Source organism: Rhinolophus sinicus, chromosome 16 (genome assembly GCF_057876585.1).
Source record: "Rhinolophus sinicus isolate RSI-liver-muscle chromosome 16, RSI-T2T, whole genome shotgun sequence".
Classification (NCBI taxonomy): domain Eukaryota; kingdom Metazoa; phylum Chordata; class Mammalia; order Chiroptera; family Rhinolophidae; genus Rhinolophus; species Rhinolophus sinicus.
In genome coordinates, this window is record NC_142516.1 from 60,818,569 (window position 1) to 60,836,961 (window position 18,393).

Consider the following 18,393-nt stretch of genomic DNA (forward strand, 5'->3'; position numbering starts at 1 on the left):
TTCTTTTTGGTGACTATCTAAAGAAAACAGTGTTTTCCTTACTTTCTTTGGTTTTTGCTCAGAGAAGAAAAATTTATGAGCTGCTTCAGCATTTTTTTTACTAGTTTCAGGTGTACAAAACAATGTGATAGTTAGACATTTATACCCCTCACAAAGTAATAACCCCCTCCCCCAGTTTACTACCCTTCTCACATCATGTATAGCTGTTATCAACATTTTTTTCTGATTATAAAGGTATTACATGATAGTCATAAATAAAAATTAAAAAGTATAAAGAAGAAAGTTCAAATTACTTTCATCTTAACCACCCAGAACCAATCACTTTTGAAGTGTGCATGCATTTTGTTCCCTGTGTTTTTCTCTGTGTATATGTGTATATGCACGCCCTTTTGGACAGTTGTAGTTTGGGATGATTTTGCATGGAATGACTTTGCATGTGATATATTCTATCGCATATATATATATTTAGTTAAGGTACTGTTAATGTTTTCTTGTGTCATTTACTATTAATTTCACTTCAGATAAATAAATACTATTCTATCATATGGATGTATTAAAATTTGACTGTTCCTCTATTCATACATGTTTAATTTTTTCCCCAAATCTGTTTTGCCATTATACATAAATCATAAAGAGCTGTTGTGTATACTTTGTGTGTGTGTATGTGTGTGTGTGTGTGTGTGTGTGTGTGTGTGTGTGTACTTTTAAAAGCCAATTCCTTTGGAGTATCTCTCTCTCCTTTTGGTTTGCTTTCAACTGTATATACTAACTAAATTTTGGACATTGAGATGGCCTGCTGAAATGGAAAGAGAGGGCCATTGATGCAATTTGAGATTTAGAATATAGTCAACTATAATGAGGTTTTATCTAATAGTGGGTTTCCTGAAAAACTGGAAGATTCTTTATATACATTACTTCTTGGAATATGTATGAAGAATTCTAGGATTTCCTAGTTCATAGGAAATTCATTAGGAAAACAAGTAAACATCTTATCTTTCATTAGTTTGGAAGTAGCCAGGACTCATTTTCTAGAATCTAGAGGGGTTATAAGAGTTTGAAGAACAGTTGCTGGAAGGTGATAGAATCCTCTTGTAAGGGCTTTGGTTGAATAATTGACTTGCAGCAAACCCTAAGGCTGTGTTTCAGAAAATGTTTAGTGTGAATTACTTCCACTGAAGTGTAGAAATGAAAATTGGATTAATTAAAGTAAAATTGAGGGAATGAGATACATAATTTTTATATTTTGACACACAATTACAAGGTGTAAAGTTATAGAGTGATGATTTCTAATGTTTAGTGACATATTGGCCATGTATCAGGCCCTGACCCTAAGTACTTTAGGATGTTGATTCATTTTGTCCTCTCATATCAATAACAGCTCAATACTATTATTATCTTTATTTTACAGATGAGAAATATGGAGCACAGAGCAGCTAAGTAACTTGCCCAAAGTTGCACAGTTAGTAAGTGGAAATGACAGGATTTGAACCTTGGTAGTCAGGCTCCAAAACTCATACTTTTAACCACTTCACTATAGTGGTCAATGTTCACTGTAGTGGTTTTCACTGTAGTGGTTAACCACTTCACTGACACTGGTTAATGGCTGTATTAATGAAGAATGATTTTATTAAAAACATAATAGATGGAAAAGAAGATGCTATTTTCCTCTAAAACAAATTGGGGTGTGTGCCTTTCACTGGTTCAAGCAAAGTATGTAGGAGGAAAATAAAACAGGTTGTTTAGGTTGGTCTAAAATTGTAACAGAAAAGGAAACATCCAGCCTGCCAAAAGCTATTCAGTTCTTTCATTGTTTTGGAATACCATGTTCATCTACTGACAGTTGTTCTTCAACAGCTAACTCTCATGATCTTATTTTGGTTTATTAGCTCCATACAGCTGCTTTCACACACCATCTCTTTCTTATTTTACATTGCCACACTTGTTTGATCCTATTTGCTTGCGGAAGAGTGAACAGAATGGAGGGAGTCTCTGGGAGGGATAGATGGACAAGAGAGAGGCTAAAATTAGCTAAGTTTTTAAGAAAATGAGAAATTCTGGAGGAGTGGAAAGAGGTTCTGCAAAATGGCAGGGATCTTGATTTATAGAGGTCAAGTAGATTGCCCAGGACAGAATGGTCTGATGGCAAGGAGCGATAATTTAAAACAACCTAACCAATAGAAGGTAGAAGAAGTGCAAAAATATTTGTTCATATGACCCAGAAGAGTGCTGTGGCGTTGGGGAATAGAGGGATATTAAGAAGTTGAAATGGAGCTGGAGTGCCGAGAGGAGGTTGTCATAGTTGATATTTTGAAAGTGAAAGTTGTATTTGTAATAATAGGCAATGTGAAGAGTGAGGCACCTGTTAAGAGGGAGTAAAAAGTGTGTTCCCGAAAGTCTAAGCACTGTACAAGTGTCAGTGATGTGTTAGATACACCTTTACTAGTTGACTCTCAATAAATGAGGCAGCTCTCCTTAGTGCTTTGTGAGCTTTCTCATTACTTTGTATTAACTTAGGTTAATCATTAGGAATCTATTTTTATGCTGCACTGTTGCCTTTTGAAACTTAATCAGTATTGAGTTTCAAAGGTGTATTCCATTATATACACCTTTGAAAGGGCAAATAATAGCAAAAGACAGTTGCTTCCAGGAGGTAGCAGACCAGGTACCTGGTGCCAAAGTAAAACTGAGTACTTACATATTATAATATAGAAAGACCCATGTAATAAATTTGTCCTCAAACTTAGTTCTAGCAAAAGTTTTTTTTTTCTATATGAGCCATATACTTGCTATTATTGGCCCAAGAGGAAATATAACTAAGCACATTTCTATTCTTTTCTCATTTGTCAGAAAACTCAGAGGTAAAGTCTACATTCAACTGTAATAATTTACCATTTTAGATGCCTAGACTCAATAGGTTTTTGGCCTCTCCTGACCCGCTAGATTTTTAAATATTTTAAATCAATTTGCTTTATATTTGTGGTTAATTATATTAATCCACCTCAAATTCTTTTTAACAATGGGGAAATTATCAATCTTAAATAGATATACATATATACACTTACTGTGATTAAGTGAATTGCATGGTTTCCTTTAATTTCCACATACATTTCTCAGGTTACCTTTTGGGAAACCTTCCTGATTTTTGTTCTTCAAGATCAAGATGTCTCTTGTTGTTTGTTGTAACCAATTTTCAGTTGTTTAAATGGTTTGAACAGGATATAAACCAAGTGTGGTCTGCCTTGGGTTCCACACCCCTGAAAGGATGGCCCTTGTCTAGAACTGTCATTAGTTATCCCAGAGCAGAGTGCTTTGCTCTCCAGAGCAGTCACGATATTATAAAAACCATGTTATATGTTATGGTGCACAGTTTTTCTGGCAGATGTTTATATCTGAATATTCTTTCATTCAACAAATATCTCTTGAGAACCTGTTACATGGCAGGCACTCTTCTGTGTATTGGATGAGCCAGCTGAGTGAGGTCCCCACTCAGTGGAGCTCCCATCCTTCAATGGGTGGTGGCAGCCTGCAGACAGGTGATAAAAAACGTGAACAACTATATGAGATGCATTTAGATAATGATAATGACTGTGAAGAAAATAAAAGAAGATTATATGGTAATGAGAGTTGTGGTGGGATTCAGGAGGTATGGTCTGGTAAGGAGTCTCCCAGGAGGGCATGTTGACAAGGGTGGCCTGGATGGTAACATACACTGAACACAGACTTTTAGGGAATCATTGAAAAGCACAGGAACTTGTTAAAAGCTTTCATTGCAAAAACCGCAGTTACTTTTGCACCAAACTAATAGTATTTTTTGTCTTGTATCAGACATTTACAAATGTATGTGTTATGTTCTTCATGTTAACAAATACAGTTCTGAAGATTAAATGATACAAAATGTAGTTAGCTGATCGTTGAACTTTTTCCCCCTTGTTTCAGAAATTGATCACCCATGAGAAGTTTGAAAGTGCCTGTGAAGAACTGAATAATGCATTACTTCGGGAACAGCAGGCACAAATGCTATTGAATGAACAGGCGCAACAACTACAGGAGTTGAATTATAGACTTGAACTACATTCCAGTGAGGAAGCTGACAAAAACCAAACTCTCGGAGAAGCTGTTAAGGTGGGAAAATATTCTTTGCATAATGGTTTGTTTCCTCTAGGTGTGGATCCTTGAGGGAATCATATATATCTCCTGAGTAGGGAACAGATCCCAAGATAGGAAATGTTTATTCTATAACGCTTATAAGGATGGAATGAAATATGGTTCTGGGACCTTGATTCCAAGCAGGATTCGTGTGTATTGAAAATGTATAAGTAGGTTTTACTTGCTATTTGAGAACAAAGTGGAGATATTTTTCAACAATAATTTGCTCCTTTGTTTCATTTATCTTTCTTGTTTCTTTCTCTCTTTAGTGTTTTTTTTCTTTTTCCTTGTTTTGTTCCCTCTGGACCTTGAAATTCCATGTATCTTTTGGATTTTGAAAGGTTTTGCATCTGGATCTCTCTGAATCTTATATAAGTGCGTGTTTGAGGGTGAAGGAGATTTGGTTAGGAGTTGTTCTTCCTGTCATCTATTTGTGGGAAAGGTATTCAGAAGGGAAAACAGAAGTTAAAATAAAATAGTTGTCATTTAGAAGATTTCATTAATGGATTTATGACTATGGTATCTTTTGGAAATGTTGGCTCTAACTCTGAGCCAAGAATTGTAGTTTATGATTATAATGCTTGTGGAGTTTTCACTAGTGAGGTTATACACACTGGAATGGAACAACTAATTCTAGGAAAACCAAAATGATATACCATAGCTTTTATATTGGGTATCAAACCTAAAAGCAGTAAGCAACTCAGAGTTAGTATATAATTTCTTATACAAATAATCTGTATTTATTCTAGTAGCTAAATGTTAATATTACCAATAAAATCGTCAAAATTTATTGAGAGCTTCCTGTTTACCAGGCACTATGCTAAATACTTATAAATAATTATCTCATATAAACCTCACACAAACTCTATGGTATTATTCTCAATGTGTAGATGAGAAAACAGAAATACAAAGAGGTTATGTAACTTTGCACAACCATTAGTAAGTGATAGACCTAGGGAGTCAGATTCACATCTGCCTTCCTAACCACATTATGTATATTATTGATTGGCACTGTGCATATGCCAGGCTCTATGCTGCAGTCTCTAGATGAATTATTTTACATCATTCTTAAATTACCCCTGTGAAATAGGTGCTATTATTGTTCCATTGTTTTTTGATAAATTGAGAGAGTTGAATGGATTTGCTCAGGGTTCCCTGGCCTATAAAATATTGAAACTGGGATTTAGTTTTTAGAAAAATTTATTAAAAATTATTAACCTAATTTCTTTATTATTGTAGACTTAAATTCAGTCCAGTTTCTTTTTCTTTCTTTCTTTTTTTCTGTTTTGCTGTAATAAGTACTTCTAAGATGAGCAACCATGTAGCTAAATCTTTATTTACAAATCTGTGATTATTTCCTTAGGATGAATTCCTAGATGAGAATTACTAGGTCAAAAGCCACATATGTTTTAAAATGTATATATTATCAGTTGGCCTACAGCAAATTTTTACCAGTTACACTCTCACCAAAAATGTATCAGAATTTCACTTTTTACCCAACCTCGCTATTACTATTTAAAAATTTTTTTGGCTAATTTGATCACTATGTCATTGTTACTCTGTATGTCTTTGATTACTAGGTAAGTTGAACATTTTTGCAATTGGTCATTGAACACCATTTTTATGCTTCATTAATAGATAATGTAATTAACCATGCTTTGAAAAAGCAGTTTTTTTCTCTTTGCAATAGCTTGTAGTTTGTGTTTAGTTATAGTATCTTCCAGCAGATAAAAAGCTGTTTGTATTAATTTCTTTAAAATGCCAGTAGTTTAAATATTGTCAGGAGCGGAGAATTGTTTAATTACTACCTCTTAATTAGAACTAGCAGGTGGTAATGTGAAAATGCTCTCTTGTGGGAGGCAGTATGATTCAGTAGAAAAAGCACTGGCCTTGGAACAAGTATTTCTGAATGCAAATCCCAGTTCTGTCACTTGGGCAAATAACTTAACCTTTCGGAGCCTCAGTTTCCTCTGCTGCAAAATTAGGGATGATGATCCTTAAGTTACAGAATTTTTATGAGATTTAATTAAGGTACTGTTGGAAAAGCAAGCATATTGTTTTGTTTTTCAATAATACTTAAAGAAATAATTTTTTAATGTGTTCTGTGCATAACTTCTTTTAAAAAAATAAAGTGTGTTGCTTCTTCTTTATAAAAACAAATAAGATCATGAATAGAAGATAGGGAAATACAGAAGAGAAAACAAATTACCATCTGAAAACAACCACTGTTAACATTTGGGGTTTGTTTTTAATCATTTTTCTATAGGCAATGGTTTTTTATAAATCATACTTTGGACTTGATACACAGAATGAATGGCCTTCCTTTACGATACAGCTAGATTTTGGATAAGACACTTCCTGTATTGTAGCAGTGCATTAAAGTGTAAAGGAAATGTATATAGATGATTACAGAATTGTATACCTGAAACCGATGTGACTTTACTAATGATTGTCACCCCAATAAACTTTAATTAAAAAAAAAAAAGAAAAGGTAATAAAAGAAAACAAAAAAGAGGAAGGAAATCTCACAGAACAAACACCACCGACCAGCTCCAACAAGTGGAAATCAAAGTTAGCACCGTGAACACATGCTGGGCTTACCCTGTAGGCAAACACCAAATCCAGTGCAGGAAGTGGGAGGCTAAGCTTTGGGCTCCACCAAGCACATCAGGCCTTGAACCTGAGCTGCACTTATTAAGGAATTGCCTAGTAACCTGAATGGGATAATCTCAGGTCAGTAATGTCTAGACAGAAGCTAATGTAAAATTTTCTCTGGAAGAAAGCTTGCCTAATTTAGTTCCTTCAGGAGCCTTCACAGCCTAAGATCAGCCAAGTAACTGGCACATGAATAAATAGACAGATACATTAATCTCATATTCATCCGCATTGCTAAACTCTTACCAATTCAAGTAATACTTTATCTGTACTTTGTAGGGTTTTCTAATTAGACCTTCATATTATTGAGTTTTGCCTCTCCTTTTCAAATCTTAATACTTTAATTTTTTTTTCCTTCCTTAATATACTGACAAAGATACAATGTTAAGTAGAAGTAGAAACAGTAGGTAGGCATCCTTATTTTGTTCCCAGTCTTAGAGAATCTTTCTAACATTTCTACATTAAGGAGGAAGTTTGCTACAGGTTTTTAGTTGATATATCATCTTTATTGGGTTAAGGGAGTTATCATCCTAGATTCTGCATTATTTTAAAAAAATCATGAATGAATGTTAGATATTATCAAATACATTTTATGCATATATTGAGATAATTTTATGGTTTTTTTTTCTTTTATTCTGTTAGAATGTTGAATTATATCAGGGATTGGCAAACTATGGCCCACAACCTGTATTTGGCCAGTGAGCTAAGAATGGTTTTCACGTGTTTAAAGGACCATACGTAACAAACAAACAAAAAAAATGAATCAAAGAAATCAAAGAATATGTGACCGAGGTGGCACACAAAGTATTTCCTATCTAAAGTTTGCTGACCCTGCATTACATTATTCTGTATTCTAATCTTAAGTCAGTCTTGCATTCCTGAAATAAACCCCACTTAGTTGTGATGATTTTTAAAAATACATTGCTGCCCTCAGATTATTAATTTTTCACTTAAGATTTTAAAATGTATGTCCATAGTCATGATTGACATAATTTATCTCAACTGTCCTTGTCAGTTTTCGATTATTAAAATTTTGCAAACTTTCCATCTCACTGTAAACACATGGAGTGGAACTAGATAAAATATTACAGGTGCATTGTGGGGTATTTAGCCAAGCTAAAAACAAAGCGAACACAATGCTCAGGTACGAGAAATAAGAAGGTACTCAAAACCGAATGGTGAGAGGCAGCGAAGTCTAAGTAGCTCACTGAGGTGTGCGAACCTAGCTGGAGGCTAGAGTTTATAATCATAACACTTAGGGACATCTAGGCATCAACCCCCATGGGCTAGTAAAGAGCTACCTGTTAAGCTGAGAGATATTTTATATTGTTAATCTGCTCTGTAATATCTTTAGTACTGTTGGACCTCTGAGGCAGTTTTGTTAGGCAAGTTTTTGTTTTTTAAAATTGTATGTGGTGTACAGTAGTTCATACAAAAGCCACAAATCCAATGTATCTTATTTTTTTCTTGACTTCAAGTTTGGACTTAAATTTGGTAACTATTTATACTAACCGTTTTATCTTGGATCGTGCCTTACATATTTTTATGCTTTATAGACTTCAGATTGGTGATGGACACTGCATGTTAATGGAGTAACTGAAGAATGATTAAAATAAACACAATTATTTTTATTTTTTCATTTTTTTAAAAAGATTTTATTGGGGCAGGGGAGCAGGACTTTATTGGGGGAACAGTGTGTACTTCCAGGACTTTTTTTTTTCCAAGTCAAGTTGTTGTCCTTTCAGTCTTAGTTGTGGAGGGCGCAGCTCAGCTCCAGGTCCAGTTGCCGTTGCTAGTTGCAGGGGGCACAGCCTACCATCCTTTGTGGGAGTCGAACCAGCAACCTTGTGGTTGAGAGGACACGCTCCCAACCAACTGAGCCATCTGGGAGCTCAGCGGCAGCTCAGCTCAAGGTGCTGTGTTCAATCTTAGTTGCAGGGAGCGGGGCCCACCATCCCTTGCGGGACTCGAGGAATTGAACTGGCAACCTTGTGGTTGAGAGCCCACTGGCCCATGTGGGAATCGAACCGGCAGCCTTCGGAGTTAGGAGCATGGGGCTCTAACCGCCTAATCCACCGGGCCGGCCCCTAAGCACAATTATTTTAATGAGGGAGTCAACCTGTGGGTAAAATACTTGTGGGAAATAATACAGAAATTTGTATCTTAAAATAGGTTACTGCTGTAACCAATACCTAAAGCCTGAGGCAGTGGCTTAGTAATCAGGCAGTTCGTGGTGAGGAAACATCAGAGGTGGAAAGATGGAAATTCATGTTAAGCTGTGGCAAAATATTTGATAAAACTGTACTTGTGATAATTTAGGACTGCTGATCCTATAGATCTAGGGGAAGTAGTTAGAAAGAATTGGTGGTAATATATGTTGGCGTTGATACTTTGTTTTGGAAAAGGTATTACAAGAAAGAGATGAAGTCAGGAAAGAATTAGTTCGTTTGTGAACATAAATAAAAGGGAAGAGGGAGAGAGAATCTAGAAATCTGGGGCCTAGAAGGAGCCCATTAAGTCTCAGTCCCGGAGCAAAGAACAAATTAGGGGTGTAGCTCTCTTATTCTAGCCAGTTATCTTAGATGGCCTCAAGGTAACCACCATTAAGCGCAATGCCTGCGTGTACACATGGGTATATGGAAAAAGGGAAATCAATAATGCGGGTAATCTCCAAGAAAGAATCTTGGTATATTTATTGGCATGTGGCACTGACTAGAAGAAAAGAGATTAAAACCTACCAACTTTGAGACAGTTGTGTTGTCCAAGAAACCACAAGTCTGGATTAAAATAGCCTATACTCTTTGAGCCTTACATGCGCCTTACTTGATCTATTTATCATTTTAATTAATGTACAGAACTCCATAATGTAAATGACATTGTTTATTTAGTTATTCATCTTCTGATGGGCATTAGATTTGTGTTACTTTTTTTTTTAAATTCAGTAATATAATTTAATATATATATAATCCATGTTCAAACTCCCCAATTGTCCTCAGAATGTCTTTTTTTGTTTGTTTTCCTAAATGACATTTCTAATGTGTTTGTGACATTCTTCTAAGTTATGTCAGATTCTTTAACTTAAAGCAAACTTCCATATGTTATCTTTTCTTTCCTTCTTTTAAAAAAATTAGTTTCAGGTGTACAAAACAATGTAATAGACATTTATCATTTATATCCCTCACTGTGTTACTTTTTAAAATATTTTAGAGTAAGGAGAAACTGAATGACTTTCCTGAATGACATTGCTTATATGAAAAGATATGTATATACACACACACACACATACACACGTGTGTGTGTGTATGTGTGTGTGTGTGTATTTATATTTTATTTTGCCCTCTAGTAAGTTTGACATTAAGAATGACTGAATTGGGACAGGCCCGGTGGCTCAGGCAGTTGGAGCTCCATGCTCCTAATGCCGAAGGCTGCTGGTTCGATTCCCACATGGGCCAGTGGGCTCTCAACCATAAGGTTGCCGGTTCGACACCTGCAAGGGATGGTGGGCTGCGCCCCCTGCAACTAACAACAACAACGGGACCTGGAACTGAGCTGCACCCTCCACAACTAAGATTGAAAGGACAACAACTTAACTTGGAAAGAGTCCTGGAAGTACACACTTCCCCAATAAAGTCCTGTTCCCCTTCCCTAATAAAATCTTTAAAAAAAAAAAAAAAAAAAGAATGACTGAATCATTTAGGTTTAGAATAAAGCTATAGTTACTCCTTATTTTTCCTAGGAAAAGTTAGGTATGTGTTAAATTCTGATAACTCTACATCTGAAATGTACTTGGTGTGTTGATTATTTATAGAAAATTTAAAAATATTTTTATATTTGTAGGATCATTTTAAACCAAAGAATCATTCTGTAAAGGTGAAAAAATCACCACTTGATTCATCTTTCTTGAAAAATAAATTTTGGTCATCTAATTAATATACATATTTGAGCCTTCACTGTGTGGAAAGTGCAGTACTTGATTTTGTGGAGAACATATTGAATTTAATTAAAAAGAATACCTATATCTTAGTGGTTGGTGAGATTTTTGATATAACAATGATGGGAGCTTCTGAAAGTATTATAAAATCTTAAATTATCTGAATTGTCACAATTTTATAATTCTGTCCATGAAAATTCCTAGACATTGGTTTAGAGAAAATAGCTTATAGAAAAAAATAAAAGATTTATTCATAGCAGGCCTGCCAAATAGTTCCTTTGTCTAACTCTGATGCAACTCTTATTCACATGCCCTTTTTCATCATCATTTTCTGTCATCTGCGTACTTCTCTCTTATACTCCATCCCATCAAGCTGTAGTAGCCTCACAGGGTCTCAGAGACTCCTGCCTCCTCCCAGCTCCCTGTGTCATTCCTCATCTTCTTGCAGCTGCTTTAGCTTTTTCTTGCTTATATCTCAATTGTAATAGAAAACGAACTCTGTGCTTTACTATTTTCCACTCTCAAAACTTAATTACACTTAGATTAAAGATGGGAAAGAAGAAGCAAGAAGAAAAAGGAGTATGTTTTTCAAATTTCAAATGGAATAATTTGCAAAGATTTTTTGGGATTTGTAGTAATACTGGTAAAGGATCACATTTTATGAATATTTATCTTCTTTTTATTAAAAAAAAGTCCTAACCTTTATAATCTTAATAAAATTATTTGCTATACTCTGAGGGTATAGAATGTAAATGAAGTCATTTATTTATTAATTTTTTTATATATAGCCATATTTTCTCTAGTAAACTTTTAAATGAGAGAGCCCCCAAAATTAATTTACTTTAAAAAATTTAAACATTTTTTAGTTGATAAACCCTGATTATAATAATTAAAATCTATCACATAACCCATTTTCATAAAGTAGGATTATTAACGTCATTACTTAATTTAAAAGTCTTATCATTTTTTACTTTAATCCCATATATTTTTTATCTTCCTAATGACTTATACCATTGAGACCTATGAAGTAGTCCATTATATTTCAAGGTCAGAGAAAAAAAAATTAAGAAAGAAACAGCTCTCAGGTCATTTAAACAAAATTAGCAGAGAAGATTCAAGCTAGAAGCTAAGAATTTCATAAAAAATGTTATTCCCCTTTTTGGTAGACTGAACAACAGAAAAATACATAATAAAAGAAAAAATCCCTTTTCTGTTTAAACTCATTATGACATAATTTCTTTTTTTCAAAGTGTATGTTCTCATATATAATTTTAAAATAGCTTTTTCCATGTTTAAACTTGTCCTCAATGAGTAGTAATTTAAGATTAGAATTATCATGTTTCTTAATTGAATACTAACTTTTGGTTATACCATATTTTAAATACTACTTAAAATATTTTGAATCATACAGTTCAACTCTGTATAATTTTTTTTATAAGCATTCCCTTAATTTTGCTCTTTTTATTGATTAAACATGCTCACAGTAAGAAAACCTTTAAAAACATACCTCTTCCAAAGTGTATGTAACCCCATTCTCACCCATATATAAACATTATTAATATTTTGGCAAATATAACAAAGTATGCTGTATATAGTTTTGCATCCTGTTTTTTTGGGTAGAGTGGCATTATTTACATTTACATTTACATCATTCTAGCATCTGTTAGAATGTAGGTATGCAAAAGTGGAAACAGAGTCACCAGTCAGAGGCTAACAATATAATTTAGAACAGAGATGGTGGTGGCTTAGAACAGGGTAGTAGGCGTAAACAGTGGTGAGATTTTGGATATATTTACATTTTGAAGATAAAATTTAAGGAGTTTCAAATGGATTAGAAGTGAAGTGTGAAAGAGATGATTCAAGGATAATCTTCAGCAACCAGGTGAATGGGATTGACATTCATTAAGATTATTTAAAAACCTTATTTTAATGAGCCATATAATATTCCATCTTATGAATGTGCTGAAATATATTTAACTATTTTCCCGTTGTTGGAAATTCAAATTTTGTTCATTTTTCACTGTTAAAATTAAGATGGGCATCTTATGATTGTCTTTGACTACATAGCTCTTTGTATTCTCAGGATAGGGCTCAAGAAGCAGATGTACTGGTTCAAAAATATAGATACTTTAAAGTGATGTGTGTATGTGTTTTTAAGGCTATGAATTTTTTTTAGATTGGTGTTTACATCTGCTGTGTACTTTTTTTTGTACTTTTATTTTTTATTTATTTTTTAATTAAAGTTTATTGGGGTGACAATGGTTAGTAAAGTTACACAGGTTTCAGGTGGACAATTCCGTAATACATCATCTGTATATCACATTGTGTGTTCACCCAGAGGCAGTTCTCCTTCCATCACCATGTATTTGACCTGTTTACCCTCCTCTATCACCTCCTTCCCCCTTACCATCTGGTAACCACTAAACTATTGTCTGTGTCTAGAAGTTTTGTTTCTTTGTTTGTTTGTCTTGTTCCTTTGTTGCTTTCAGTATTATATCCCTCATATCAATGAAATCATATGGTTCTCTTTTTCTGTCTGATTTTTTCGCTTAGCATAATAATCTTAAGATCCATCCATGTTGTCGCAAATGGCACTATTTCATCTTTTCTTATGGCAGAATAGTGTTCCATATATACCACAACTTCTTTATTCAGTCATCTATCGAAGGACATTTTGGTTGTTTCCATGTCTTGGCCACTGTAAATAAAGCTGCAATGAACATTGAAACACATATGTCTTTATGGATAAATGTTTTCAGATTTTTTGGGTAGATACCCAGGAGAGGGATTGCTGGGTCATACAGTAATTCTATTCGTAATTTTTTGAGGAACCTCCACACTGCCTTCCATAGCAGCCGCACCAGTCTGCATTCCCACCAACAGTGTATGAGGGTTCCTTTTTCTCCACAGCCTCTCCAACACTTGTTATTTGTCTTGATGATGATAACCATTCTAACTGGGGTGAGGTGATACCTCATTGTGTTTTTTATTTGCTTTTCTCTGATGATGAGTGATGTTGAGCATCTTTTCATGTGTCTGTTGGCCATCTCTATGTCCTCTTTGGAGAAACTCCTGAAAGTGTGTTTAAGAGCACCTGCTGAGCCCCATCCTCATCAGCATTGGATACCATTAGGCGTTATCAATAAAATACCAATGTTAGCAATTGATACCCAAGAACATTTGTCAGTGTAACAGATAAGGAGAGTTATATTGTTTTGTTTTGCACTGAGCATAAAAAGGAACAATGAATTTCCCCCCACACAGGTGTTTTTTATTCAAATAATTTTATGTAAAGTTAATTTGCTATGTGTAGTGTAGTTTTAGAAAAGAGGGAGCATTAACATATCTGAGTGTACACTTTGGTTAGACACATTTTAAGGCATTTCATATTATTTTATTTAACAGTTACAACATTTTAAGAGATAAGTATTATTGCTTACATTGTATAGATTAAGAAACAAAAATAATTGCAAAGAACTTGACAATGTACATGATCAAGATGCTTTATATATAAAAGCCAAATACATTTATTAGTATTGCTTAAAGACTTTTCTTTGGGCCCTTAATAGCTTTAAAGAGTGTTATTGTTGAAAAATTGTAGTATTAATATGTCACAGAAATAAATTTTTATATTTTATATTTAAGAAAAATAAAATGCTTCATACCTATTTAAAGTTGATAAGAGCTGTATGTTTTCTTTGTGTATAAATATTTTCATGACAGAATAAAACATTATTTGCCTTTTAACAAAATCATTCTTAGGTTTTAGAACAGATATTATTGCTTCTAGACTTGAAAATATGCATATTCCTATTACCTGCCATATGTTGCCCACTTCAAGAACTCAATAGCGATGAATCAGATTTTCCTCTGTCAAGCCACTTAGTCATATTCTGAATTAGTGAGCTACACAGTAGAGAAAATTCTTTTATGAGCTTTACAAAAAGAAACTGTATAATTTATTATTAAAATTTTTATTTTTTTAAATAAAAAATGACATACTGACCTTCCAGTTTTCAATCATATTCATATGTATACAGCAGGTCCTTGAATAATATCATTTTGTTTAACGTTTAGTTATAATGTTGATGAGGTGGCATAGGAACTTAACTCTTATTTATATCAATTAGCCTGTGGTAAAATTTGTTTCATTATGTGTTGTTTCGTGTAAAGAAACAGAACCTATGGATGACATTAAATGAGGACTTACTGTATACACAGGTATTCATTCACATATAGGCACACTCAATTTATTTTATTATATGTTTACATATAAAATAATACAACTTACATATAACATAATGTTAAATACTATTATATTTCTACTTATATATTTTATATGTAAATATATAAACTATACGCGTGTATATCTGAATGTATGTATGTATTTATGTTGTAATGTATACCCTTGGAAACCGATTTTTATGACATGTTTTGGGTGTGGTCTTTGTCATTTGCATGTTCAGTCTTCTATTGGCTCTTTGCCCTTAGGTCACTTCCAGCAGCTAGTGGTATGCTGCCCCCAGGTGGTGGCAAATACTTTGAGTCACATAATGTTATGGTCTGAATTGACAAAGCCTGTGCTTTAGCTAAGGTCTAGATTAGAATTGAGAATTTGACAGGATTTTCGTTTATTTGTAATTAATAAAAATCTTTTATTAAAATAGCTGAACAGAACTAAGTTCATGCAGGAAACTGGCTGATTTCTATTCTGTAAACTCTTTTAAGAAGCAAGTATCTGTGTACAATTTGATATCTTTCTTACCAATCCTTTACTGTCGTCTATCCCTAATTCATTATTGTACTTTGATGAGAATGGTGCCTTCTAATTTTACTTTGGCCTCTCGTAGTCAAATCATTGCCTGAATTCCAACATGGCTCACAGTATTTTCATGAGCTGGTCAACATCTACATGGCTTTGGGACTTTAGGCCATCTGCTGTGAAAGTGTTTCCTTTCCTCTTGGATTCTCAGACTTGGATGGTGGTAACCATTTATTACACATAGAGAATAATATTAATTAAAGAGATGGAAGGTGTTTTACTTTTCTTCTGCTTTGTCACAAGTCTTCCCTCTCATTGTATGGAAGAAGAAAATACAGAGAATTACCCCAGCTTTTCTTCTTCTTCCTTCTGTGACTCAATGTCAGGTGAGAATACCAGCTCTGTACTATTAGAAGTAGAAGCTATTGATTTGCCTCTGTTTGTGGAATTCAGATTGCTACAGCCTCCTGCCTTAAGAACACCACTCACATAATTGGTAACCAAAAATACAGGCAGGGAATAGATGAGACCAGGCAATGGGTAGATCAGTCGTCCTAGCCTTTAGTTCAGAGAATGTTTCTTTGATGATATAGGCAGAGTGGGGATGTGGCCATCACACTTGTGGATTCTCATGAGGATCTTGAATCATGCCAGTAATGTAACCATTATGGGTTAGATGCTTTACACACATTTTCTGTAATCCTCACAATTACCTGGAAAGATAACATATAATAATACATAAATGTAAATTATAAACGCATCATAAATTAAGGATCAGAGTTACTAATAAATTTTCTTAAAGTCACATATTTGTAGGTTTTGGAGTTAGAATTTGAACTTAGGATCTGCGCGACTTCATTGGGCATTCTATTTCCATTAGATCAGGCCATTCTATTTCCAATACAGCATTTTCTTTCAGAGTTTGGGGCATTTTATTTTCTCTCTATGAGAGGCTTTTTAAAAAAGATAATTGGTTAAAATATCTAGACATGGAAATTGGAATAATTCCATAAATGTCTTACCCTGCAGCTATTTAGATTTCAAATGCTTTTCGTCAAGTGAGTACTTGTAATTTAGACTACTTGAAGTTCAGTTCAGTGTTGGTGGCAGAAGAGTTCCAAAGTGAGGAAGATGGTAAGCCTGGGGTGGATGAACATTTTTACTTTGTGAAATAATACTCGATAGATGCTTCAGAATTCAATCTCATATCCTCCTGTTTTATTTCTTTCTCCTCCTTTTGAGAAGTTGAATAACCCTGCTTGATGCTGTATGGGCCTTACATTTTCTCTTATGTTTTCTATCCTTTTGCTTTAGAGTCTGGTAAAGCCTGTATGTTTCTCTTCATTTGTCTATTTAAATATTTTATATTGGTACTCATTTTTTTAAAAAAGGTTTTAACACTACTGTTTATTTTAAAAACTTTCAAGAAATTAATTTACTTAGTGGTGGAAAAATAGTTTATTGTCTTAAAATTTCATATTTAATCCAAATAGTCTTGTGTGTGGGGGCCTTAAGTTATTAAAATTATTATTGTATGTCAAAATGGCCACTATAGTGGCAATTTTATATGCCTCCACCTAAGAAACTTATTACTTTTCTTTTTTTTTTTAAGTTATTGTGACCAGTAGAATTGAGTGTGTATTATGGTTCTTAAAGTAATCAAGGAGAGGTCATCTTTATGGCTCAGTCATCAATATTCTTTTTTTTTTTTTAGTTTCAGGTACACAAGACAAAGTAATACTTAGACGTTTATCATTTATATCCCTCACACTGTGTGAACCCCCCTCCCCCCATCCACTATCCCTCTGACATCGCACAGAGCCATTACATTTCCACTGTCTCTATTCCTAATGCTGTACTCCGCTTCCTGTAACCATATACATACATATATACATATATGTATGTATATATACATATACATATACATATACATATACATATACATATACATATACATATACATATACATATACATATATAAAATAAATTTTATATATATATAAAATAAATTTTATATATATATAAAATTATAGTTGGCATTCATTATTGTTCAGCTTCAGGTGTACAGTGCAGTGATCAGGCATCTACATCATCCCTGAGGTCGTCTCCGAAATGGGACAAGTGTCCATCGGATACCCTACAAAATCTATACAACATTATTGATTACATTCCCCAAATTAATTTTCAAAACCCCGTGGCCATATTGTGGTTACCAACTGTTTTCTAATCCCCTCACCTTCCTCCTTATCCCCACCCCCCACCCATCTAGCAACCCTCAGTTTTTCTTCTATGTCTCCAAAACTGTTTCTGATTAGTTCATTCACTTATTCTTTTCTTTAGATTCCACATATAAGTGAGATCATATGGTATTTGTCTTTCTCTGTCTGACTTATTTCACTTAACATAATATTCTATAGGTCCATCCATGTTGTTGCAAATGGTAAGATTTCTTTCTTCTTTGTGGCTGCGTAATACTCCATTGTATAAATGTACCACAGTTTCTTAATCCAGTCATCTACCGATGGGCATTTCAGTTGTTTCCATGTCTTGGCTATTGTGTATAGTGTTTCAATAAATATAGGAGTGCATAAAGATTTTTGAATTAGAGTTTTGGATTTCTCCGGATGGATACCTAGGAGTGGAATTGCTGGATCATAAGGTAGTTCCATTTTCAGATTTTTGAGATACCTCCATACTGTTTTCCATAGTGGCTGCACCAATCTGCAATCCCACTAACAGTGCACAAGCGTTCCCTTTTCTCCACATCCGTGCCAGCACTTGTTGTTTGTTGATTTATTGATGATAGCCATTTTGACTGGGGTGAGGTGGTATCTCGTTGTTGTTTTTATTTGCATTTCTCTGATAGTTAGTGAGGTTGAGAATTTCTTCATAGGTCTGT

The 18,393-nt window shown here is 34.1% G+C and overlaps 1 protein-coding gene across 5 annotated transcripts in view; it reads left to right on the forward strand.

The window, feature by feature from the left end:
- CCDC171 (coiled-coil domain containing 171) overlaps nucleotides 1-18,393 on the forward strand; it is a 272,305-nt gene that overhangs the window by 129,352 nt on the left and 124,560 nt on the right. For all 5 annotated transcript variants that reach the window (XM_074330354.2, XM_088792782.1, XM_074330356.2 and 2 more), the window contains one exon: nucleotides 3,937-4,122. In XM_074330354.2, coding sequence (XP_074186455.2) covers nucleotides 3,937-4,122 — 186 coding nt within the window. The remainder of the gene's footprint in view (nucleotides 1-3,936; nucleotides 4,123-18,393) is intronic.